The sequence below is a fragment of the Triticum dicoccoides genome, chromosome 2A, assembly GCF_002162155.2.
Source record: "Triticum dicoccoides isolate Atlit2015 ecotype Zavitan chromosome 2A, WEW_v2.0, whole genome shotgun sequence".
NCBI lineage: Eukaryota > Viridiplantae > Streptophyta > Magnoliopsida > Poales > Poaceae > Triticum > Triticum dicoccoides.
This window is the reverse complement of record NC_041382.1, coordinates 59,040,074-59,064,611: the sequence shown is the minus strand read 5'-3', so window position 1 is coordinate 59,064,611 and position 24,538 is coordinate 59,040,074. Positions and strand designations below refer to the sequence as shown.

The window sequence follows — 24,538 nt, the reverse complement described above, 5'->3', positions numbered from 1 at the left end:
GGACCTCAATGCCGGAGAGGAGGGGGAGCAGGGGAGGGTGGAGGTGGCAATCGAGGGGTCTGCCGGCCAGTACGACGCCGTCGAGGAGGGGGAGGCGTCTCCTGACCTTGAACCAGAGGAGGAGGACGAAGAAGATGGGGGGCGGGCCAAGCGGGCACCTTCGGACCTCACTGACGAGGAGGAGGGGGAGCAGGGGAGGGCGGAGATGGCAATCGAGGGGTCTCCCGGCCAAGACGACGCCGTTGAAGACTGGGAGGCGTCTCCTGGCCTTGAACCAGAGGAGGAAGAGGAAGAGGAGCGGGAGGAGGAGACCATCCTAGGGGCGTACCCAAGCCATCGCCACGGGGAGACGACGGGGAAGGCGCCGAGCAGCTGGCGGACGCCGGACCACGCAGGCGGCGCGGGGGAGGCCGTGAGGTGGAACCTCGCGGCGGCGCGCGCCGACAGGGACGCCTCGCTGCTGGCGGACATGCTGTACTGGGGCAACAAGAGGAGCCTGCGCGCCCGGCGGCAGTTCCTCCCGGCGCTGCTGTGCGCCGCGGAGCCCCACGCGCTGGTCGTCGGCGCCGTCAGGGACTTCCTGGCCAGGGCCGAGCCCAAGAGCGACAAGAACTGGGAGAACTGCGCCTCGCTCCTCTGCTGCGTCCCCAGCCTCAGGGCCGAGCCGTCGGTGGCCACGCTGGAGCGGGCCAGACGGCTGGCCGAGGACTGGAGGGAGATGATCATCGGCAGGCCTGAAACTTGCAGGGACCTCGGCCGGCTCGCCGTATGGGGCCTTCTGCAGTTTCTTGCCTCGTACAAAATCACCTTGGAGCTGGACGCCGATGGGATAAACCATCTCCTCGCCGACGTCCCGCGCAACAAAAAGCAGAGCTGCATCGAGCTCCGCAATGGTCTCGGGCTGATCCACGCCATGGCTGGTATGCTAGGACGCCTCTCACTGCTGAATCATAGTTTCATGAACTGCTGTGGCCGAATGCAGATAGTCAGTGTGTTCTCCAATCCACTTAGCATATACAGTACTTTTGGTTTCTCGCTTACATGGATCATCATTATCATGTGGCCTATTGAGATACTTTCAGTGGTATGCCCCTGAAGTGGTGCTCGATGTTGCTTGTTCTTCGGATATGAATAGAGTCAACAGCTCAACATGCTTGCACAGGGGTTGCCACGGATGATATTGTTTGCTCTTCACATTTAGCTCAACATTTAAGTGCTAAGTCATGGTCCTATAATATTGCACCTTAGTGTTCCATGGACTCTCTCTGTAGCTGTACAATATATAATACTCCCTCTGTAAACAAATGTAAATGTCTTGCATTTGTTTACAGAGGGAGTACTATTGTTCAGATATTCCCAACCTGTAGCTGTACATGTTAAAATCTTACTGCAGGCATGTTTGGACCTTGCAAACCCTGCAAGAATTGGAAAACAAAATTGCATTCCAAACAAGTTCTTTGCAGATTTTCCAACCATTCTCTTGTATACTCATATTCCAAACAAGTAATAATGTTTTTTGTTAGGTGAGGAATATACATATTTCTCCATGTTATTTTGTTGATGCAGTGGCGAAACTGACAGTTATTCATGCTCATGCATTTGTTTGGTACTGGTTCCGAGTCATACGGAATACTATTATACAATATCACCAGCTGCTGATGCATAACTTATGGCAAGTGGACAAGCGGCTACTTTGCTAATTTCAAGCTGAAATATATATACTGTTGTCATCATGCATGCATGCAAATTGTAGCAGCGGGCGATGACAGTCTTTTACTGCTTGATGTTCTCCCAGTGTCTCATTTATACATATCTTTTGCAGTTAATACCTGTATCAAGAAAATGTTATTACAATTTTTTTTCAAAAAGGAGATAACCCCGGCCTCTGCATCATGTGATGCACGGCCACAGAAAAAAAGTTGGGCCATGTTATCTTCTTTTCGAAAAAAATTAACACTTCCACTTTGCCTGTTGCACGCGCTATGTTGAGTTGCTGATTCATTCTTCTGCAGACTCGGCCGACCATCTGATTGAGAATGGGCAGCCAGTTGATGCTATCAGCCATCTGATTGAGAATGGGAAGCCACTTGATGCTATAAAACTGGCGTGTGATTTGAATCTGACCGACAAATATCCTCCACTTTCCCTCATGAATGATTATGTTGGCAAAGCTAAGAAGACTGCTCAGGAGATATTGAGCAGGGAAGGCGATTCACGGGACTCTCTGGTTTGTCCTTCGCATATCTTCCTCAATAAGAATATCTTGTCTTGCATGAGAGTGATTTTTCCAAACTGAACATCTTTATACTAGTCAAGCTCATATGAATGTGAGTAGAGTTAGATCGTGAATTTTGAATCAAAATCTGGATATATCTACTTTCACAGGATTAGAAAAACAATTGCACAGCTTTTTTTTTTTTGATTTACATATATGCTGCAAATACTAATAGTACATCATATCATTTCGCTATAAGCTTTCAACTGATTTGGCTCCTTGGGGTTTTGCCTTGGATGGGCAGAACCAGGCCATGGCGAGGCAGGTGAACGCCCTGATACTGTCGTGGAGGGCGGTGGACGAGCACGTCGACGTCGCGCACCGCACCGGCATCAAGGCGGAGATCACCCAGCTGCTGCACGGGTACGCGCGCAAGCGGCAGAGCCTGTCGGTGCCGGTCGGTTCTTCCTCCTCCTCCTCCCCGCCTGCCTGGAGCCCGCAGCGGCGGCGTCAGGAGCTGCCGCCGGAAGAGGAGGAGGCCGGGCAGAAGCAGCACAAGAAGCGGAAGCGGAAGCCGCACTGGCTGCAGCGGGAGGCGCGGCAGCACCGGTTCCACGAGCAGCCCAGGTTCTTGCCCCGGTGCGTCGGTGCCCGGCCGGGGCACGACGCCGGCGGGGGCCGTGATCGTGGCGGCGAGGGGCTCCCGGGGGTCCGTGGAGGGCCTCCTCGGTGCCCTGGTAGCCCGTATTAGCTGGTAGCGTCGCTCGCTCTTGGCCACGTCCTGCTGCCTTGCCTGCAGACCAGACAAGAGTATGTATGTAGAGTATGGTGCGACTGATCATGGGGCTGATGGTGCACGTATCTTTAGGATTAATTAACGTAAAAGTTGAGCTTAACCTCGTGGTTTACTGGTTAGAGTGCCTCGCTCATTTAGACGAGACGATAAACGGAAGTCCGTCTATATTACATCTAGATGTGACATAATATCTTACATCTAAGTATGATGTCATGTGTTTTGTAATCCTTCCTGCTTGACTTTTTTGTTGTTCATTTGTTTTTTGGGCGTTGCTACATGTCCGCCGGCCGATGATTCTAAAATATCCGCCACATCGATGGCCGTTGGATCCCCGCGCTGTTAGCCGTTCAATGTAGTGCCCGCGCCTCGCATGCCTCCTCATTAATTCCTGCAACAAGCGTGTTGTTGCAGAAACAAACAACCTTGCCCTCAGCCTCGACAGAGCTGCGCCTAGCACGGGCGCCACCCCAACCCGCCCATGTTCCTGCAACAAGACCCATGTTGCAAAACTTGCATTTCAATATAACCTTTGTTGCAAGACCATCTCCGACCTCTTCTCTGTATTCTTGCAACAAGACCCTTATTGCAAAAATTTCAACATCTCCGACCTCTCCTCTGTATTCCTGCAACAAGACCCTTGTTACAAAACTTGCATTTCAAGATAATCTTTGTTGCAAGACCATCTCCGACCTCTTCTTTGTATTCCTACAACAAGACCTTGTTGCAAAAATTTCAACAACATCTCCGGCCTTTTCTCTGTATTCCTGCAACAAGATCTTTGTTGCCAAAAAAAATGCAGCCAAGATGATGTTGTGGAAGAAGCTTTGTGTCAGCAGATCGAGCCGAAAAGCTTCTGCACGGTTTGGCCTTGGACGAGCAGTCCAGTATGCTCTCAAACATCTTGGCGACGACCTCGGCGAGCTCGCCACCGGCTAGCTGGATCGCCGGAAGCAAGACAACGAGCAGCTGCGTCACCAGGGACTGCTCCTTGGCCATCTTCCTCAACGCCGCCGCCGAACAGTCCTTGTCGCAGACAAGCCTGAACGAGCTGCTGCTTTTCTTGATGTGCTCCTCTAGCGGCAACCACGACGCATGGGTTAGCCGCATGCGGAGGGACGCCGAGCAGCGATAAGGGGTGCGGCTCGCCGGCGAAGCGCGCGCGGGCGAACGACGCTGGCCAAGTTGTTAACTCACATTGAGTTTTGGCTATGGGCGAGAAAAACGTGGAGGTGTTTCGCTCGTGATAAGGATATCGGTGGAGTAAAGGCCCACGTGACGCGTGTCAATTACTGAAGGAGGCGGTTATCAGCCGGTTGAAGCTAAACGTTTCCCTTGTTTTTGAGCCTTTTCCGCTTTTATTTGCTGTCAGGTTGAATACATGTTAAACAAATATTCTGGTGGACTGCTCGACACCTCAAGGGGTGCGGCTATCTCATTATATATAAGTACCAAAGGGTACAATACACAAGGTGTATATACAAGTCTACGTACATATACAGTCTAACACCCTGCCTCAATCTTAACTGTGACCCGAAGTACAAACTAAGTTAAGATTGCGCCTACAACCTACAAACTGTGGTTGAGGAAGAGGCTTCGTGAAGATGTCAGCAAGTTGATCCTTTGATGAGATGAACTTGATGCTAAGTAGCTTCTGTGCAACTCGTTCTCGAACAAAGTGATAGTCAACCTCAATATGTTTCGTCCGAGCATGAAACACAGGATTAGATGACAAGGATGTAGCACCAATGTTGTCACACCAAAGTACCGGAGGATGAGCTGAAGAGACTCTCAACTCACGCAACAAGGACTGGATCCAAATGATCTCAGCTGTCGCATCGGCCACTGCTTTGTACTCAGCTTCCGTGCTGCTGCGAGACACCGTAGCCTGCTTGCGAGCATTCCAAGCAACCAAGTTAGAACCAAGAAACACTGCATACCCCCCCGTGGATCGCCGGTCATCAGGACTACCAGCCCAGTCTGCATCGGAGAAGGCTGAGATCTCAGAAGATGGCGCAGGTTGGAGGAGCAAACCATGAGAAGCAGTGAGACAGACATAACGCAGGATACGCTTCACAGCTGACCAATGAGAAGTCCTGGGTGCATGGAGAAACTGACAGACACGGTTGACTGCATAAGAGACATCTGGTCTGGTGATAGTAAGATACTGCAGACCTCCAACAAGACTGCGGTACTCAGTGGCATCATCAGGTGAAAGAGGATCTCCATCAAGAGCAGACAACCGATCAGTGGCAGACATCGGAGTACTGGAAGGTTTACACTTCAACATACCAGCACGACGTAACAGGTCAAGAGCGTACTTCTTCTGAGAAAGAGTTAACCCAGCAGAAGACCGTGAAACCTCCAAGCCAAGGAAGAAGTGTAGAGCACCAAGGTCCTTGACAGCAAAATCACCACTCAAAGCAGCAACAAGACGATCGGCAGCAGCATCTGAGGAACTGATGAGGATGATATCATCAACATAGACCAGCAAGTACATCGTAACCTCAGGTCGCTGAAGCAGAAACAGTGATGTGTCAGCAGTGGAGGGGATGAAACCAAGCGCCCGCAGAACAGATCCAAGACGTGCGTGCCATGCACGGGGAGCCTGTTTGAGTCCATATAGCGCCTTGACAAGACGACAGAGATGGTGAGGGCGGTCAGGATCCACAAACCCTGGGGGCTGCCGCATATAAACCTCCTCTCCAAAACTCCATGCAAGAAAGCATTCTGCACATCAAGTTGACGAAGGAACCATCCTCGAGTAACAGCAAGGGACAACAGCAAACGAATAGTAGTGGGCTTGATAACCGGACTGAATGTGTCTGCATAATCAAGACCATACCTCTGTTTGAAACCCTTAGCAACGAGCCTCGCTTTGTAGCGTTCAATGGAGCCATCAGCATGCCTCTTGACTTTAAACACCCATTTGGAATCAATAATGTTGATCCCAGATACTGGAGGAACAAGCTGCCATGTGTCATTCTGCAATAACGCCTGAAACTCCTGTTCCATCGCCGCACGCCAGTGAGGAATGCTCAGGGCAGCCTGAAAATGACGAGGCTCAGCAGTAGGATCCTCCACAGCATGAGCCATACAAGCAGCGAGCCACGCGACAGTCCCATCGGTACGGATCTTTGGCTGGAACACTCCTGTCTGGCTGCGTGTGCGGGCTCGAGGAGCAGCAGCAGGTGGCGGCAACACCGGACTAGACTCGGGTGGCGACAGAGGAGAGGCCGAGCCACCCGAGCCTGGTGATGTAGGAGAGCCGGGCGGCGTGGAGCCCGCGCCTGAGCTCACACCGGAGCCAGGCGGCGTTGGGGCCGGCGAGACCGGCCCATATGGAGCCAGACCCAGCCCCCGTGCAGAAGCGCCTGATCCAGGCGAGAAGGCAGCCGGCTCGGGGGAGGCCCGCCCCAGGGCAGCGGCCGGCTCAGGAGATGCCCGCGCCGAGACAGCGGCCGGCTCGGGGGAAGCCCGCGAGGGGGGCGGGAGCGACGCCCGGGTGGTGGCCGCGGGTGCAGCCCCAGCGGGTAGGCGGGCGCCACCCGGTATGCATGCCCCATGCAGAGGACCGACGTCCAGGTCCAGGGCTGCCGGCGGCGGCTGTTCCTCAAGGAGCTCAAGACGAGCACCACGTCCAACACCTGCAGCATGATTAGGAAGCAACGCAGGAGTATATGCAACATCTACAAATTGACCAGGCGAAGGTGTGATAGAGGAAACGTCCGGTGGAGGAGTGGTAGAGTTGTTCGGAAGTGCACGAAAAGGGAACACATTCTCATCAAACACAACGTCATGAGAGATGTAAACGCGATTGGTGGGAAGATGTAGGCATTTGTACCCTTTGTGAAGGGAACTATAGCCAAGAAAAACACACTTTTTCGACCGAAACTCTAGCTTATGTTTGTTATACGGACGCAAATGTGGCCAACAAGCACACCCAAAAACTTTGAGAAAGGTGTAGTCCGGAAGTTCATTGAGCAAGAGTTCAAGTGGAGTTTTCATATTTAGTAGTCGTGAGGGCAGCCTATTGATCAAAAAACAGGCAGTGGAAAAAGCATCACTCCAGAACCTAAAAGGAACGGAGGCATGAGCTAATAAAGTAATGCCAGTTTCTACAAGATGACGATGCTTACGTTCAGCAGCCCCATTCTGCTGATGTGTATGAGGACAAGACACACGATGTGTGATCCCAAGTTTGTTAAAGAACAAGTTGAGATGATGATATTCACCCCCCCAGTCGGTTTGAACATGAATAATTTTATGACTAAGGAGACGCTCAACGTGTGCTTGAAACCGTAGAAAAACATCAAACACATCAGACTTTTTCTTAATAAGATAAAGCCAAGTAAACCGACTGTAAGCATCAATGAAACTGACATAATAATTGTGTCCACTAACAGACGTTTGGGCATGACCCCAGACATCGGAAAAAACAAGCTCAAGAGGATGTTTCACAACACGACTAGACTCTGAAAACGGAAGTTGGTGACTCTTGCCCTGCTGACAGGCATCACAAATAGTTTCAGCAGTTTTATTTGACACAACTGGTAGCTCATGGCGATGTAACACATGACGAGCTATAGGAGCAGCAGGATGACCAAGGCGCGCATGCCAATGTGTAGGAGACACACGAACACCACTGAGGCCTTGTGGAGAAAACTGCATAGGAGGTGCGGTGGGCGCGTCAAGTGCGTACAGGCCACCGCGAAGACGACCGCTAAGCAGAACGGCCCTCGTGTCCCGATCCTTGATAAAGAAACGAAAAGGGTGAAACTCAGCAAGGACATTATTATCACGAGTAAGTTGTGAAACAGATAACAAACTACGTGAGGCAGTGGGAATACGAAGAACATTAGAAAGATGCAGTTTTCGTGAATTGTGTGCAAGAAGTGATGCCTGACCAACATGAGAGATGCGCATACCTGCTCCATTAGCGGTGTGCACCTGATCATGGCCACGATACGGCTCCTGAGTGGAGAGCTTGCCCATGTCGTTGGTGAGGTGGTTCGTAGCGCCCGTGTCCATGTACCATGTAGGATCAATGGAGTAAGACGGAGTGCGGCCATGGTCAGGACCCGTCACGGCGGCCGCGGCTTGCTTTTCATTCCCTTTGCCATTGTTGCCGAGGCCTAGGAAGTCTTGCTTGTAACGACGATGACAGCGAGACGCAACGTGGCGCTCAATGCCACAGAGCTGACAGGCCCGCGGAGCTCCGCAGGAAGAGCAACATGCCACCGGCCGATTACCACCCGTGATGTTCGGAGCATTGCCCCGCGAGGCCGGCTGTGAAGATGGCGCCGGCCTACCCCCTGAAGATGGCGCCCGGGGTTTTTTGCCACGAGTGGCCGCATTGGCGGAGGCGAAACCAGGGGTGGCGCGGCGCGCCTTGATGCATTGTTCATGACCGAGTAGGCGTGCATAGAGCTCCCGAGGTGGGAGCGGATCATCACGGCCATGGACGTTCTCAACGAGGTTGTCATAGTCATCATCAAGCCCGTTGAGCACGAAAGTGGTGAACTCCTCATCCTGCAGTGGCTGGCCAATAGAGGCCAACGTGTCGGCGAGACCCCGCATCTTGTTGAAGTAGTCCGTGATGCTGAGGTCACCAAGCTTAGTCTCGCCCAGCTCAGTGCGTATAGAGTGAGCACACGCCTGAGACTGAGAGGCGAAGCTGGTGTGAAGGGCCGCCCACGCCTCTCGGGACGTAGCGGCGAAGATGACCAGCGACGAGACACTCGGGGTGAGCGAGGACTGGATGGCGGAGAGGATGGCCTGATCCTGGGCCACCCAGGTGTGATAGGCCGGGTGATGAGGAGGCGGACACGGGATGGATCCGTCAACATAGCCTTCCAGGTAGCGGCTCCGCAGAAGAGGCATCACCTGAGCACGCCAGGACAAGTAGTTGTCCGGCGTGAGTTTCACCGGCAATAGGTGCGAGAAGTAGAACGGCGCCGGCATCGCAGTCAGATCGGTAGGAGCGTGCGGCGGTGCGTAGTGGCCCAGCGAGGGTGCCGCCCCGGAAGGCGCCGAGTAGGGCGGGTAGTGCCCTGGGATGCGCCCGGAGCCCCGTACAGCGAGGCAGCCGCAACCCCATGCGACGCCGCGCCGGGTTGAGGCAGCGCCGAGTAGGGCAGGGGCGACGCCGGGTAGTGATGCATCGGGGGCGCGGCGTAGGGTGGCGGCGGGGCGCCGTATCCGGCCGGCGGCGGGCCGTAGTAGGACGGCGGCAGCGACGGCGGCGCCCCGTAGCCTGGAGGCGGGGCGGCGTAGGGTTCCGGCGGCGGCGGCGCCCCGTAACCTGGTGGCAGGGCAATGGAGGAGCCCTGCGGCGGCGGAGCCCCGTAGGGCGGAGCCGGATGGGATGACGACGGTGGCGGCCCGCCATGGACAGGGGCAGGGGCGCTGCCCGTGGAAGGGTCCACCCCGGCGGCTTGGGAGATCGGCGCGCCTGGAGATGACGAAGACGCAGAGGCACCGTAGGCCATCGCGAGGGGCCGCGAGGCAAGGAACGGTGAGGCAAGGGCCAGCGCCGGGTCAGCGGCGGGAGCGACAACGGTGGTCGGTGCGGCAGCGGCGGCGGCGGCGGCGGTGGCGGCGGCGGAAGCGGATGACATCGTAACCTAATTTGATACCATGTTAAACAAATATTCTGGTGGACTGCTCGACACCTCAAGGGGTGCGGCTATCTCATTATATATAAGTACCAAAGGGTACAATATACAAGGTGTATATACAAGTCTACGTACATATACAGTCTAACAATACATACGGGCTGCCTGGCCAGCGCTAGCTAGCTCGGCTCCCCTCGCTGGCCTTGACTTGATTGATACTGTACAAGTCTGCATGCAATGAGAAGCAGCCCTATTGTTGATAACGCCCGTATCCTTTAGGTTTTTTTTTTTGCAAAGTGCCCTCCAGCTTGTCCCTAGGTTGACGTCTTTTAGGTCAATTTACCCCATCCGCAAAACATGAAAAAAGTTTGTGATTTTTTTTTAAGAATTTGAAATAAAAACAGTGGTAGCTCAAAAAGTGTTCATCAATTCAAAAAAGGTCACAAATTAGAAAAATATATTCGTGATATAAAATGATGTTCGTGATATAAAACGGTGGTTGACTTGCAACTAGGATGAAACAATCTATGGGCCAGTTGCGAGTTAAGGGTGAACCTGCAACTGCGATGAAAGTGAAAATACATGTGGAGTTGCAAGTCAACAATGAGCTTGCAGTTGGGATGAAACAAAACATAGCACAGTTGCGAGTGGAGGATGGACTTGCAGCTGGGATGAAAAACAAAAACATAGGCTCCAGTTGCAAGTCGATGGCGGACTTGCAACTCAGATAACTATGAGCCCACTTGCGAGTCAACGACTGACTTACAACTGGGACAACTACGATATCATGTGCTCAGTTGCGAGTCAAGTGTCGACTTGCAACTAGGATGAAACATTCTACAAAATCGGACGTTTGAAAATTAGATAAGACATTGCCAAATCTCATCTCGGTGAGTAACAACTTTTGTGAAATAATAGAGGCCCATATACTAACACCGGCGCAAGCATGGGAGACAACGAGAATAACAGCCACCAGAGCGACGCCAAAAACTGGTCCGACAGCGCAAACATCAGCACGACACAAGGCACATGCATGTGAACAAATATAATTTTGCACAAAACATACATGTTTAATTGCGTGGTGAGCATGTGACATAGCTAAAAAAACATCTAGATGAGAATTAGCTAATCCGAAAAAATAAAAATAGAGATATCTAAAATAGATGTGAAACAAAAAACAAAAATCATGAATTTTAAAAATGGAAAAATGGGAAAACAAAAACAAAAAACAACCCGGTCCTCGAATTGCGTGTCAAGAATAGACTTGCACAGAGGACAAAAACTGATCAAGCCAAGTTACGTATCAAGTGCAAGCCAAAGCCTATCTCTCCACGGAGCTTGTCTCTTCAACATCGAACTTGAAAGGAAATAGAAATACACAGCGACAAGCAATAGAGCATGTCACATCCATTTTTATGACACATGTCAGAAGAAATGGGGCGTAAGCAAAAAAAAAGACCTGACAAGTGAACAAACAAAACAAGGTGACATAGGAATACATCGGCCGCCAACATGAGATCAAGAGTTTGCGGAAAAATTAAAACAATAAAATCCAACAAACAACATCTAGTATGCGCGGAAATTTGATCACGTGGTCTCGCTTAGGATATTATTTGGGCGATAGAAAAAGACAAATGAAATTAAATAAATGAAATGTTTTTTAACCTGAATATAAAATGAAATATTGGTACAAGGAGATAGTGCGACTGCATGGTGCTTAAAAATGTAACAGAAATGGGAGATTAGAGAGTCAATCCATTCATGTGTTTTGAGTTAGCCACAAAAGAATTGCGACACATGGATTCGTGGCACTCTCGTGACAAATCCTCGTACAGCCGTTGTGAGTCTTTTTTTTGTAAGGATCAACAGTCGCATGAGTCAAAAGGGAAAAGACAAACAAAACACAACCGGCCCATCTAACAATTCCTGTTGGGCCTCGCTACTACTCCCTCCGTTCCTAAATATTTGTTTTCTAGAGATTTCAACAAGTGACTACATACGGAACAAAATGAATGAATCTACACTCTAAAATATATCTACATGCATCCGTATGTTATGTCCATTTGAAATGCCTAGAAATACATATTTCGAAACGGAGGGAGTAATAAACATCGCGAACCAGAATGCACCGCCACAAGCGACAAGCCAGGCGATCGACCAGAAACACGAATCTTAGCCTGTGAAAATCCAAGGGCAGGCAAGTTACATGTGAATGTGATATAGCTATTTCACTTTGTATTAATTTTGCACAAAGTAGAGTCATCTATTTTGGAACGGAGGAAGTAGATGTGAAATAGAATTATAGCAAATCTGTAAACGGAAACGTTGGTAGAGAAATATTAGGAGGATTCTGCGAAGGAAACCGAGTGGGACTCCTCGAATCAAGTCCGTCCCTTCATCAGCCAAAAAACAGGAGAAAAGAGTCCCCGAGTGCCCAATCCAATCCACTTATTCGCGTATTCGAATCAGGTGTGTCCTCCGTTTGTGATCTACATATAAGTTACGTTTGTGATCTAAAAGTAAGTTACCCAAGAACTCCCAAGTTCACTGAAGAAATTCTGCACGCATCCTCCACTGATCAAGACTATGGAGGGCGCATCGCGTGATCTCCCTCAGGACATCTTGATGGACATATTTGCCACCCTCGAGATCCCCGACCTCGTCCGTGCCGGCTCCGTCTGCTCCTCCTGGAGCTCCGCCTACTCCAGGCTGCTCCTCCCTGGGCACTACACACGCCCGCAGACGCCGTGCCTCCTCTACACATCCGCAACCGCCGGCGAGAGCGTCGCGTGCCTCTACAGCCTCGCGGAGAAGCGGACGTACAAGCTGACTCTCCCAGGGCCACCCATCAGCACTACGCATCTGATCGGGTCCTCGCAAGGCCTGCTCGTCACAGTCGACGACAGGTCCGAGATGCACCTCGTCAACCCCATCACCGGCGAGCAGACCCATCTCCCTCCGGTGACCACCATCGAGCAAGTGAAGCCCGTCTATGACGACTCCGGCGCTCTTCACATGTACGAGTTCTCATCCCACACCGCAGAAAGGGTTTACAGTCCGCCATCGATCTCGGCTCTGGAAGAGCTGAGGAACGAGCTTCACCATAAAGCCTTTGTGTTTTCCGACGATACGTGCAACGGATGCGTCGTGGTGCTCATACACAACCCGTTTTGCCAGCTCTCGTTTGCAAGGGCAGGGGACGATGGGTGGACATGGCTGCCACCCCACACCCACTTTGACGACTGCGTTTACAGGAACGGCCTGCTGTATGCGGTCACCTCATTCGGAGACATCCACGCTTTCAATCTAAGCAGCCCTGTTCCTACGATGAGGATGATCACATGGGAGCCCGGTCTCGAGGACCGGTTTCTGAATGCCTACATTGTGCAGGCTCCATGGGGCAGTCTTCTTCAGGTGTAGAGACTGTACGAGCACTGCGATTTAGACTGTACGAGCTCCATGGGGCGTCTGTGTTCTGGAACACCGGAGAGCTTGTAATATATGAAGTCGACGCTTCGTCGGGAGAGAGAATTAGGAAACTCAGTTGCTTGCGCGACCATGCGCTGTTTCTCGGGCACAATCAAACACTTTGTCTTGCTGCTCAAGACTATCCGGCTCTCAGGGGAAACCATGCCTACTTTACCGACGACAATGTGCTTTGGACAAAGGGGTTCAGGAACAATCCCCGTGATATGGGAATTCTCGACCTGGGTAATAACAGCAGGGAGGAACTTGTGTCTCCCCGGCTTTGCTCCGACTGCCCGGCTGCCGTGTGGATTACACCCAATCTTAGAAAGATGAACTTGGCTTTCAACGAATAGGTTGTAGCTTCCTTTATCTATACTTCTATAGTTATATGTAATGATTATTTAGTTTGGTAGGCGATGGTCCTGTGTTGATCTACACCTCTTTGTGCGTGTTTTAGCACTCTGCTCGTACACTGGAACAAGTTTTTCAAGAAGTTTCATGGTTAGTGTATGCCAAAATATGAGAAATAAAAGTAGACTTGTCCGGAAATATCATCATGCACCATACAAAAAGACAAGATTGTACTTATATTACCAAACATGAGTGCAGTCTTTTTTTTCCGATTTATCCTAATTACAATATACAAGGATCATATTTTTGCACAAATTATGCATTTTCTCATATTTATCATGTACTAGTGCCACACTTCCTTTTCCTTTGATCTTTTTGAGTTGTATAGAATATAGAGGATAATTTCTCATGTACTTCTCCACACAATAAGATGCGTCAAATCAAATGTAAAAGTTGAGGGATTTGGATGAACTTGCAGTATGTACTCTACTGTAACATGCAATCTTGTATGTTGCTGGATTTGGATAATAATAGCAGGGAGTTTGCATGTTTTTTTCATTCAACTGCATGTTGGAAGTATAGGAAACGTATTGTTTCTTTGCTGAAGTAGAAGGTAAGTGCTGACATTTGTGATAGATAAGCATGAAAGTGTGCATGATTGTTCTTTCAGAATGCACATGTGGCTTGTTTAAGTATACTATACAGTGATGATCTGCTTTGGCAGCTATACATATATACAATTTTTTTTGAACGGTTACATATATACAATTACAAACCTGCATATTTGAATAGTTCATTCCGGGGGCTGGAAGACATCTGTCAGCATGTGTGTTGGCCGCCCGTGTATAACCTCCTTGGTGCTGTAATTTGTTTTGCTATAATTCGGCCGCCCGTGTATCTCAGACATGAACAGATTGCAGTACTACTTTTGTCAAGTTTTAGTCTTGGCTCTTTGGTATATCTGTCCCTGTCTTTGGCCTTCATTTCTGCTAAATTTCAGTCGACTGGTTTTGATTTATTGCTCACTCGAAATTTTTGTCCATCAGATTTCTGTTTTCCTGTTTTTGCCATCTGAGTTACGTCGCCGACGGGCAGTGAGGATTTTTTACCCCTGTAGCTCTGCACGCTGCATGCTGCAATGATTTCAGCATTCCTGCATCTATGCTTATGGATTGTACACTGCTAAAATTTGTGTGGAGGGACGCATAATGGATTGGCAAGCAGTTCCCTTTGTTTGGTTTTGATTTCAGCACCATGTTCTGTACTTCTTCAGTTCAATTTTCAGATCTAGTTGTTTTGCAGAGTTTTTCTCCTTCCGTAGTTAGATCAAGCTAATATGAAGAATAAGTATGCAAAACAGAATGGGTGTCCAACTTGTGGACCATCTGCTTGGTTACATTTATAATCTGAGCAAGCTATATGTTTTGCTTTTTTTGAAAGTATAAGTAGAGATGACATAGCTGATGTGGTTTTTTGATCTTTAGTAACCATGTCCTGCTTCTTCAGTTCATGCTCGGAGCTAGCTCTATAAGCCTACAATATTTCTGTTTCTCAGTCTTTATGCTTGCATTGTTCTATACTGGGACTCTCATTTTTCTAGTTTTTGAATGCTCTCTTTCTGTCACGCGCTAGGGAGATTAGAGCTTGCGGATTCGATTACCGGTTGTGGGTGTGGTCGACATGGGGGCGAGTGTGACGCCCCGAGACCGATGTGCCAGGTGTCCTCCAGTTATTCGCTGTTGTTACCTTGTCATTGCTGGCGTGTCTTGCATTTCATATCATGTTATCATGTGCATTTCATTTGCATACATGTTCGTCTCATGCATCCGAACATTTTCCCCGTTGTCCGTTTTGCATTCCGGCGCTCCTATGTCCTCCGGTGGTCCTTTCTACCTCTTTTCGTGTGTGGGGGTTAAACATTTTCGGATTGGACCGAGACTTGCCATGTGGCCTTGGTTTACTACCGGTAGACCACCTGTCAAGTTTCGTACCATTTGGACTTCGTTTGATACTCCAACGGTTAACCGAGGGACCGAAAAGGCCTCATGTGTGTTGCAGCCCAACACCCCTCCAAAGGGGCCCAAAACCCACCTAAACCTCTTCCATCACCTAGGCCGTTCGATCACGATCGCGTGGCCGCAAATCGCACCTCATTTGGAGCTTCCTAACTCTGTCTACCTCTATATAAAGACCCCCCCTTTCCAAATCCCGGGTCTCCTCTTCCCCTAACCCTAAAAATTCCTCAGGCCGCCGCCGGACATGTCCGTCCCTGGCCGGACACACCGCGACGCCGCGGCCAGCCAGTGAACGAGCGCCACGTGTCCTTCCCAGCCTCCCACCGCCGCGGCCCGGGCGAGCCCGGATCGGGCCCCCGAGCCCATCTCCTTGCGCCCGCCGTCTTCCTCAGCAGCGCTGCCCGCCGCCACCGGACACCGATGCGCCGCCGCAGACCTCGCCGGCCAGCCGCCGTCGCAAGTCCGGCCGCCCCGCGCCCGCATCACCATGGGCCGGCGCCGCCCCGCCGCCTCGTCTCCGGCCTCCCCCTCATCGCCGGCGTCCTCTCCCTCCTCCTCCGCAGATTCCGGCGAGGCTCCGGCCACCACGGCCCCATTTTCCGGCGACCTCGGCCCTTGAAGCTACAGTGCCCCGGCCAGATCTGGATCCAGTTTCTCCTCGGTTGACTTTTTCCTTCCCGAAACCCTAGATTTTTGCATACTTTGACATGCCATAACTCTGCATCCGTAACTCCGATTCATGCGTATAGTATATCAAAATGTTTGTCTCGACGAGTACATCATTTCATCTCATTGCATCATTTTCATTTGAGCTTATCTTGATGCCCGAAATGCTATTGGAAGAGGGTTATGTGATGATTATGTCACATCTGTTTCAACAAATGGCCTTTTGTCAATTTTGCCATGATTATTGTGTGCATGCTATGATCCTGAGCTCTACATGTGTTTTGTAGAATGTCAATCCATCTTTACAGGGGTGTATGCCATGTATTTTGTGTGATCTTTGTGGTGACTAGCACAAGCATGCAAAGTAGCTTACTCAATGATGCTGATTTCAGGGACTTAGAATTTCAGTAAGTCCTTGTCCTGTTATTGTTTTTTATGCCATATGTTCATGTTGTTTCCTAGTGATCCGTGCCTCTTTTGAGCATGATCAGTAAGGATGTTTTGTAGATATTATGGTGCTCTATCCATCCATGTCTTTGTTTGCATTTATGGAGCACCCTAGCTTGAGTCAATCGAGCTCTACTTTTGCTATAAAATGTTCCTGGCAGATTGTTAACATGTTTAGCGATTTTGCCGAGCTTGTTGTTGTTGATCCGTGCATGCTATGTTGTTGTTCTTGCCATGTCTAGCTTCTATGCCATGTCTTCTTGCTGGGTGTATGCTTAGATTGTCATGCCATGCCTCGTAGTAAGTGCATCGAGCTCGTGAACATGCCTACTTGTTATCTGTTTTGCATGCTCCAGTTTTTCACTAAGTCTGAATCTGTTTATGTTTTTGCTATGTTCACATGCTTGCAATTGTATTTTCTGATCCCTTTTGGCTCATGGTCACTAAGGGACTTTTGTTATATGCTTTGAGTAGCTTCATGCCATGCCTTGCATTGCCATGATATGTTCTTGTAGCATGTAGTTATCATGCTCTAAACATTGCTTCCTGATGATACATTCCTGACTTGTTATTTTCACTAAGTCTGTAACCTGTTATCTTTTGCACTTTTGCCATGCTTGTTTGAACCTGTTAATGAGTGAATTAGCCGTAGCTCAGTGTTCATCTTTTGTCAAGCATCATGAGTGGATCCCTGCCATGTATTTTGTTGCTATGTTTGAGTGCTGTAGCATATTTATCTTGATGCATTTAGATGGCTACTTGCTGATTATCGCAGACCGGTGTCATATTTGTTTTGCTTGCCATTTCCAAACCGTGCATCCGATTCCGATGATCTTTATATCGATTTCGACCGAAATCAACTCCTCTTTCCAGTGGCACTCTTGGATTTCCATGTTGAGGCCAGGTTCAATCATTCCTTTCCAAGTCTTGCATATGCATCACATATCGCATCCCGCATATCATACCATGTTTGCATCATGTTGTTTGAGCATTGCACGTGGTTGATTGTGTTCCTTTTGCTTGTTGTTCTTATTTGGGTAGAGCCAGGAGACGAGTACGTGAACGAGGAGCCCGTTGAGTACGCTTACGAGGATCAAGGCAACTCTGAGAACTTGGTAAAGGGTGGAAGGCTTGGCCTTATGCCTAGTGTTTTGTTCCACTCTTGCCGCCCTAGTTTCCGTCATGTCGGTGTTATGTTCCCGGATTTTGCGTTCCTTACACGGTTGGGTTATAATGGGAACCCCTTGGTAGTTCTCCTTGATTAAAACTCCTCCAGCATGGCCCAACATTGGTTTTACCATTCGCCACCTAGCACTACAAGAAATATGTCAACTTGTGACCTTCTGTTAGTGACCCTGGAAGAATTGGTCATAGATCTATGACCATTTCAGACCAATTGGTCAAAAGTTGTTCGGGGGGCTCCAAAACCTAAACTATAACGACCATTTTGGTCAGAAAGGTCGTAATTTCCTTACACGAAATGGTCATAAAGCAGATAGCACTGGTCTGCTGCCTTATTTCTAGCTGATCATGACCAATATAGATGGTCATAACCTTGTAAATTGTGGTGGGTTGCTATGACTAGGCATCACCTCATCAGTTTTGCCTATGTGTCATGTCCATGTGGCAGTTTTTGCCCTAGGTTGTGAAGCAACCTATATTTCTGTCATTCCCAAAATTCCCAAAAAAATCTCATAAATTCTTTGGGTCATATCTTCATCAAATATGTAAAAATCCTTCCTTGCCTAGTTCAAAACTAATTCAACAATATTCATTTTCCTATTCTGTTCACGACAGCACTTTATGAAGGAAGTGCTATTTATATATTCTTGATTGCCCTCAGAATTTTTGGGCACTCTTTCCTATCCAAATAATTACCGCATGACAAAATTCAGCTCCACTTGCCTAGCAAATCTTCCTCAGCAAATTTCCAAAGTTTTTGTCCACCTAGAAGCATTGTGAAGGAAGTACCTTTTTTATATATCCAAATGACATGAAATTTATACAGTTTCTTCATATGCCCAAATTATCACCCTCCTCCAAATTGCAGCTCAGGCAAATTATCTATGTGAGCCCAGGTTCAATTTATATTTTATGGCCAAATTGGCATGTTGCAAAGCAAGTGTTATCTAGACCCCTCCTATTAACCTCAAACTCTTTGGGCGATCTTCCATATCCAAATCATTTCCACATGATAATATTCAGCTCCATTTTCCTAGTCAATCTTTCTCAGAAAATTTTCAAAGTTTCTACCTCGAGAGAAGCTTTGTGAAGTAAGTACTAGCTAGGCTTACCCAAATGATCTAAAAATCTACCAAGGCATAACCATACCTAGGTAACTTACCTACACCAAATTTGAGCTCATTTCATTCATCCAATTTCTCTCACTAGTTTTCCCAAGTTTCTGTCCATAGAAGAGCATTGTGAAGGAAGTACCACTTTGGCATGTCCAAATGGTATCAATTTTCTACGGTTCTTTCCAATGCCCAAATAACCATCCTCCACCAAATTTCAGCTCAATCCATTTATTATTTTGAGCCCAGCTTCAACATTCATATTTCTGTCCAGTGTGGTACTTTGCAAAGCAAGTACCACCTAGGATCCTCCTTTTGATCTGAAAATTTGCGAAGACATTCTTCTTAGTAGATGAGCATCCTCAGCAAAAACTCACGCCCATTGGCCATGTGCATTTCCCGTACCGCTAATCAAACACTTGGCTGCTAATTCATGTTTGAGCATCGATCGGTCTCCTCGTGAGAATCTTATGTTATAATTTTCTTTCTAGAACCTACCTGGGGAGTTCCCAACCCACTAGACATGCCTAGGCTGCCCAGAACACATGGCAACACCACGGTCACGCGGTGATCATGCGTCGGGCATGCGAGTTTACGCGCTCTAGAGTTGGGGGCCTTGGCCACCGCCCAAACCTCGACGTATCGCCATCAAACCATCTATTTATGATTAAATAGGTACTTATGTAACTATAAATGATTTTTGGAAAAAATAAATAGTAAACTATGAGGCAGCTGCAGTTCAAATTTGACCTGCTTCCTACTAAATCGGCGGGAATTTGTCTTTTTCACCAGAGGTGGATCAAAACTTTTGACGCCCAACATTTTTGTCAATTGTGCATTAAATATGGCCTACTATTTTATAAAAATGATTTGGTCCATTTTTGCAACAATTATTTGGGAGGTCCTTCACAAAAAAACCTCCTTTTGGGCACTCGAAAAATGGAAAATGGTTTTTTCGTCCAAAGAAAATGAAAACTTCCTTAGGCAACATTGTTTGCCATTCCAATATACACCCTTGTGCACAATATGGGATCATTTGAACAAATTATGCCATGAATGTGGCCATAAGATTGATCATTTGGCTTGAAAGCCATTGATCTCCACACGTGATAGCTCGTTTTTGAGAACACTTTTTTAAAATAATTGCCGTATTACAAGTTTGTTATTTTTCCTAGGAACTTGGCCACATATAATGACACAATGCGAAGGTTTCCCAATTTTTTGATTTTTTTTGAATTTTTTATGCCCGTTTCAAAATGCGGTCAAAACGGCGGGAATGACCGTTCTTAGCTAGTGGTTGAATCTTGGATTTTTTTTTGGTTTTTCTATGATTAAATAGATACTTATGTACCTAGAAATAATTTTTGGAAAAAATAAAGAGCAAACTACAAGGCAACTACAGTTCAAATTTGACCCGCTTCCAACTGAATCAGCGGAAATTTGTCTTTTTCATGAGAGGTGGATCAAAAAAATTTACACTCAACCATTTGGTCAATTGTGAATCAAATATGGCCTAGTATTTTATAAAAATGATTTGGTCCAATTTTGCAACAAATATATGGTAGGTCCTTCCCAAAAAGAACTCAATTCGGGCACTCGGAAAATGGAAAATGAATTTTCCGTGCAAAGAAAATGAAAAATCCCTTAGTCAACATTGTTTGGAATTCCAAGATGCACCCTTGTGCACAATATGAGATCATTTGAACAAACTATGCCATGAATGTGGCCATAAGATTGATCATTTGGCTTGAAAACCCTGAATCTTCACGCATGATAGCTCATTTTTGGGAACATTTTTTAAAAATAATTGCCGTATTACAAGTTTATTATTTTTCCTGGAAACTTGGTCACATATAATGACATAATGCGAAGATTTTCCAATTTTTTGATTTTTTTTGAATTTTTTATGCCTGTTTCGAAATGCGAGCAAAATGGTGGGTTTGACCGTTCCTAGCTAGTGGTTGAATCTTGGAATAATTTTGATGTTTCTCTGATTAAATAGACACTTATGTACCTAGAAATTATTTTTTGAAAAAATAAAGAGCAAACTATGAGGCAGCTGTAGTTCAAATTTGACCCGCTTCCTACTGAATCAGTGGGAATTTGTCTTTTTCACCAGAGGTGGATCAAGGCTTCTGACACCCAAAAATTTGGTTAGTTGTGAATCAAATATGGCCTAGTATTTTAGAAAAATGATTTGGTCCAATTTTGCAACAAATATATGGTAGGTCCTTCACAAAAAGAACTCAAGTTGAGCACTCAAAAAATGATTAAAAATAGCTAGAAAGATAAAAAATGCATGAAAATTTGTGATCATCCATAAAATGTGGTCTAACTTGAGTGATAAATCTAGTTGAGCCATTTTGGAAAATATTTTTGATAGTTGCTTCACAAAACCTCCTAGTTTTAGTACTTAGAAACTATTTCAAATCATAAATTTTCTGAACCAATGAGAGCACTTCCCACGGATCACCCCAATGTAGCCGATCTGAACCGTCCACATCCGACGGATCCAATGGCTCTCACTCACCTCTCAGGTCTCTCTCTCCCTAACCCAAACCCTAGCAGCCCCCTCTCCTTGCTCCATCCAGATCTCTCTCCCGCGCCGCCGCCTGTCTCCTCCTCCCTCGTCCTCGTCTCATCGCCGCCGTCGTCACCTCCTCCCCGTCCCTGAGCTCCTTCTGCGACGTGCCCTGATTGAATCAATCCCTCTCCCCTCTCCTCCCAATCCCGATCCAGTCCTCTCCCCGCCGCTCCAACCCACCCACCGAACTGATCCTGATTCTCCTCTGGTCAAGACCTTCTCCCCCCCGATTCCCCCAATCCCAACGCCACCGATGACATCCATCCATCCGCAGCTCTCCCTCCTGCCGTGGGGATGGATGAGGAGTTCCTCGCCCCTCAACCACCCATGGATGGATGTGGACGGGGCCAGGACGGCGCCGGCGCTGGATCTGCACCCACCTGCGTCTCGACGGGGCAGCACAACGGAGCGCGCGACTGCGACGCCGCCCTCGCCGGGATGCCACCACCACGCTCCTGAGCCATGGAAGATGAGGAGGAGTGCCTCCCTCCGTCGTACGAGACGCCATCATGGAATCCAAGAGGGAGAGGAGGAGCATGGAGGTGTCCCTCCGACCCACCCTACTGACGACCGACGCCATGGAGGTGTCCCTCCCCTCCCCTCCCCTCCTCTGCTTCTTCTTGATTAGATATGATCTGATTCGTGGAGGGGGTTTGTGCAGGCTATCACCATGGTAAGCCGAGGTGCTGTGGGTGTCGAGGAAGACGATGGTTCGAGTGTGATAGTGAAGAGAGGATAGTGTGCAGAGGGGGAGGATGTCGGTTCATCCCCCTGTCCGAGGTGCTGCTTAGATTACTCAAGGGTAAAATCATCCAACATGTCCCAGTTTGGCTGCTTGGTCCACTCTAGCTCCATTCCGGCCTCGGTGTCCAGTGATTTAATTTGTGGTTTCATAGTAGCATCAACATTGTGTGCTAATGTTTAGCACAAATGATGTACATACGGTGTGTATTTTTCTTCAGTCACAGAAGTTAGAATAGCATCTTCACTGTAGTTCTACTTGCAACTCAACTAAACTGCAGCACAGTTCGAATACTTGATAGGCTTTACACTAATACATACTTTACATGTTCAAGCAAATCAGATGTGAAACTGGTCATCTTGTTCATGCAAATCCAGACACTCTAATGCATTATCTTGTATTGTATTAGTATGATAAGTATGTGTTAGGTTTGTCCAGTCCATCAATGTCGGTAAATGTGTTGTGGTCTATGCATGTGTATAGATTTTTTATTTTGTTGGCTATTGCAACACTTGGATTATTTATTAATATAACCCAGCAGCACTGCTTCCATTTTAACACATGTACTAGTGTGCTAAAACTACTACTGTACCTGCTTCTTCTTAGCCTGAGTAGTACATCAGGCTTGCATTAACTTGTGTTAATTGTATTAACTTGTAGCCTAGTCATTGCAATCATCTTGTGTAGTCTATCAGAATCCATTCTCCTGCTCTTTTTCTTGTACTGTATGTCATCCATTGTTCAAACCTGTTGGTAAGTTCTTGTAGTGTGTCGCTCTGTTCAGAAGTGCATTTTTATTTTAGGATTTGCTTCCTGTGTGGTACTGGATGGCTGAGTATTAAAATAATTTGGTTACTATCGGAAGCACTTTAATTCTATGGAATTAAACTTTGAGAAGCATGCATGCATACATACATATATATATATATATATATATATATATATATATATATATATATATATATATATATATATATGTGTGTGTGTGTGTGTGTGTGTGTGTGTGTGTGTGTGTGTGTGTGTGTGTTCAATTTGTCTGGACTACGTGATGGCATCCTATGATTTTGTTTAACAACTTTCGTATTATCTTCTTATTTCTCTTGTCCTTGTGCAGCAGGATTTGATTCTGTACAAGGGGTTCATCATGCCAGGCTCCTCTTTTTTTATGCTTCCATGCAACGGTGGTGGCGATGGTGCTGTTTGGCATCGGCTACAAAAACACCCTGCCATGTCATGCCAATCAAGTTAATTATATGTCGCTCTTTTCATGTTTTGCTTCATACATACATGCATATGTGATGGCTCCCTGCCTCCCTGCCTGCTACATCTCTGCTTGCATAAATAAAAGAGAAGAAATAAACACTCAGCTTAAAATAATTGTAATGAGCAGCACATGCCTTTCATTTTACAAGATGGTCATTGTATCATGATAACTGGATCATGTCTATGCCACATACAAATCATTGAGCAGTGTTCCTGATGCTGATGGCATGTTACCTTGAATAATAATGTTGACATGAGCATTTTGGTTGCACGTTTGCGACTTCTTGCTTGAATCCCAAAGTTTCAGATCAACGTGGGGTTCAGTGTTTGCTTTCCATTCTTATTGTCCGTCTTAGATCATTCCCAGTTCACTGAATCAAGTTGCTTGACCTACCTATCAGGCTAGCTCACATAGTTGTATCTGTCGTGTCCTTTCCAGTTGGACATGCGCAAGCTATGTTTTTACATAAGCTCATTTGAAAATCACATACTAGTAGCAGCAAAGTTTAGTGCAATAGTTGTCTGTCAACGTTCAATGCCAGCTGCAAAATTCAGTTATGCACAAGCACCATTTAGTAGCAGCATAGGTATATAGCATTCATTTAGCGGCAGAAAAATCCAGTTCATTTTACTCGCTGCTCTCTTTGGCATTTACAGTCTTGGACTCTCTGGCTGCTCCTCCTCTGGCCAATGGTGAAGCGCCGACGAGGCCAGCAGCAAGGCAATACGGCGGGATCGTGCTCCCGTGATCGTCTGAGGCGCATGCTCTGCTGCTCAAGGTACGATTACCTGTTGATTCCATGGTCTTGATGTTTTTCTCCTACATGGTTCGGAAGGTGAATCTGCCATTTGAGAAGTCAGATTGTTTAGGGAATTTCCGTGACGATGATGATGTTGTGCTGGGCAGAGGATGTGAAACATTTAGACCGTTGTGGCCTTTCCGGTCTTTGATGATCTAAAATTGAGCTTTTTAAAACTGATGGCTAGCATTCTATCAACGTTTTTTTGTTCCTCATCTAGAGATGCAGCTCTCTGTGTTGGTTTGATATAATGTAGAGGAGTTGCATGTGAATCGTTTGTCAG

General features: G+C 47.5%; 1 protein-coding gene and 1 pseudogene across 1 annotated transcript in view; both read left to right on the top strand.

The window, feature by feature from the left end:
- The window catches only part of LOC119357588, a 4,203-nt gene extending 965 nt beyond the window's left edge, over positions 1–3,238 (top strand). Inside the window, exons 2-4 of the mRNA XM_037624488.1 lie at positions 18–920; positions 2,013–2,227; positions 2,520–3,238. Of these exons, the coding sequence (XP_037480385.1) occupies positions 18–920; positions 2,013–2,227; positions 2,520–2,966 (1,565 nt within the window). The 3' untranslated portion in view covers positions 2,967–3,238. The remainder of the gene's footprint in view (positions 1–17; positions 921–2,012; positions 2,228–2,519) is intronic.
- An 8,973-nt stretch (positions 3,239–12,211) lies between these two features.
- LOC119357587 lies at positions 12,212–13,446 on the top strand (annotated as a pseudogene).
- Positions 13,447–24,538: the final 11,092 nt, after the last annotated feature.